This window comes from Arachis ipaensis, chromosome B01 (assembly GCF_000816755.2).
Source record: "Arachis ipaensis cultivar K30076 chromosome B01, Araip1.1, whole genome shotgun sequence".
NCBI lineage: Eukaryota > Viridiplantae > Streptophyta > Magnoliopsida > Fabales > Fabaceae > Arachis > Arachis ipaensis.
Window position 1 is genome coordinate 12,863,331 of NC_029785.2, and position 856 is coordinate 12,864,186.

General features: G+C 28.6%; 1 protein-coding gene across 2 annotated transcripts in view; it reads left to right on the forward strand.

Annotated features, from left to right (window-relative positions):
- Nucleotides 1-856, forward strand: part of LOC107625302 (salicylate carboxymethyltransferase) — a 10,270-nt gene that overhangs the window by 6,000 nt on the left and 3,414 nt on the right. The window contains exon 2 of one of the 2 annotated variants that reach the window (XM_021117590.1): nucleotides 156-575. In XM_021117590.1, the coding sequence (XP_020973249.1) occupies nucleotides 156-575 (420 nt within the window). Of the gene's footprint in view, nucleotides 1-118; nucleotides 576-856 lie in introns of both variants that reach the window. The other variant, XM_016327920.1, reaches the window with a different exon arrangement.

Here is an 856-nt window from a genome sequence, read left to right on the forward strand (position 1 = left end):
ATATATTTAATATAAATTTAATAAAATTTTTTATAAACTTTAAAAATAAAAAATATTATTTATCCTATTAAAATATTTATACCGTTAATACATCAAATTAAACTTTCATTATTGTCTTATCATGTGCATGTTATTATTAATTAATAATTATGCAGCAAAAGGTGATTTCTCTAACAAGACCAATAAGAGAGGAAGCCATAACCAGCCTCTACTACAAGAAAATCCCAAGAACCCTATCAATTGCGGACTTGGGGTGTTCCTCTGGCCCCAACACTTTCTTTGTTGTCACAGAAATCATAAAAGCCATTGAGAATCTTTGCAGAGAGCTGAACCAGAATTCCCCTGAATACAATGTGTTCATGAATGATCTCCCAGGGAATGATTTCAACAACATTTTCAGGTCCCTTGACAGCTTCAAACAGAATCTCATGATAAGTAATAATAATAAGTTTGAAAAAAATAGTTGCGGTCCTTGTTTCCTCTTTGGAGCTCCAGGTTCATTCTATGGCAGGCTTTTTGCAAACAAAAGTATTCATTTTGTTCATGCCTCTTACAGCCTTCAATGGCTATCTAAGGTATCTATATATAGATTTTTTCTTTTTATTTTAGAGTAAATACTAAATACACACGTCTCTTCAGTCTTCACAATAAATAAATGCTAGTTTTTGTTTTTTAATTCCAAAACGACGTCATTCTTTGTAAGTGGTCCTCAATTGTTGATAAATAATCAGTATATCTTAAGATATTAATTCCTAAAAATTATGTCATTTTTTTAACAAGACTACATAATCAATAAAATATATTATTTTATATCAATATTTGATCCATAAAAGTATTTTATATTAAATTTTAAATC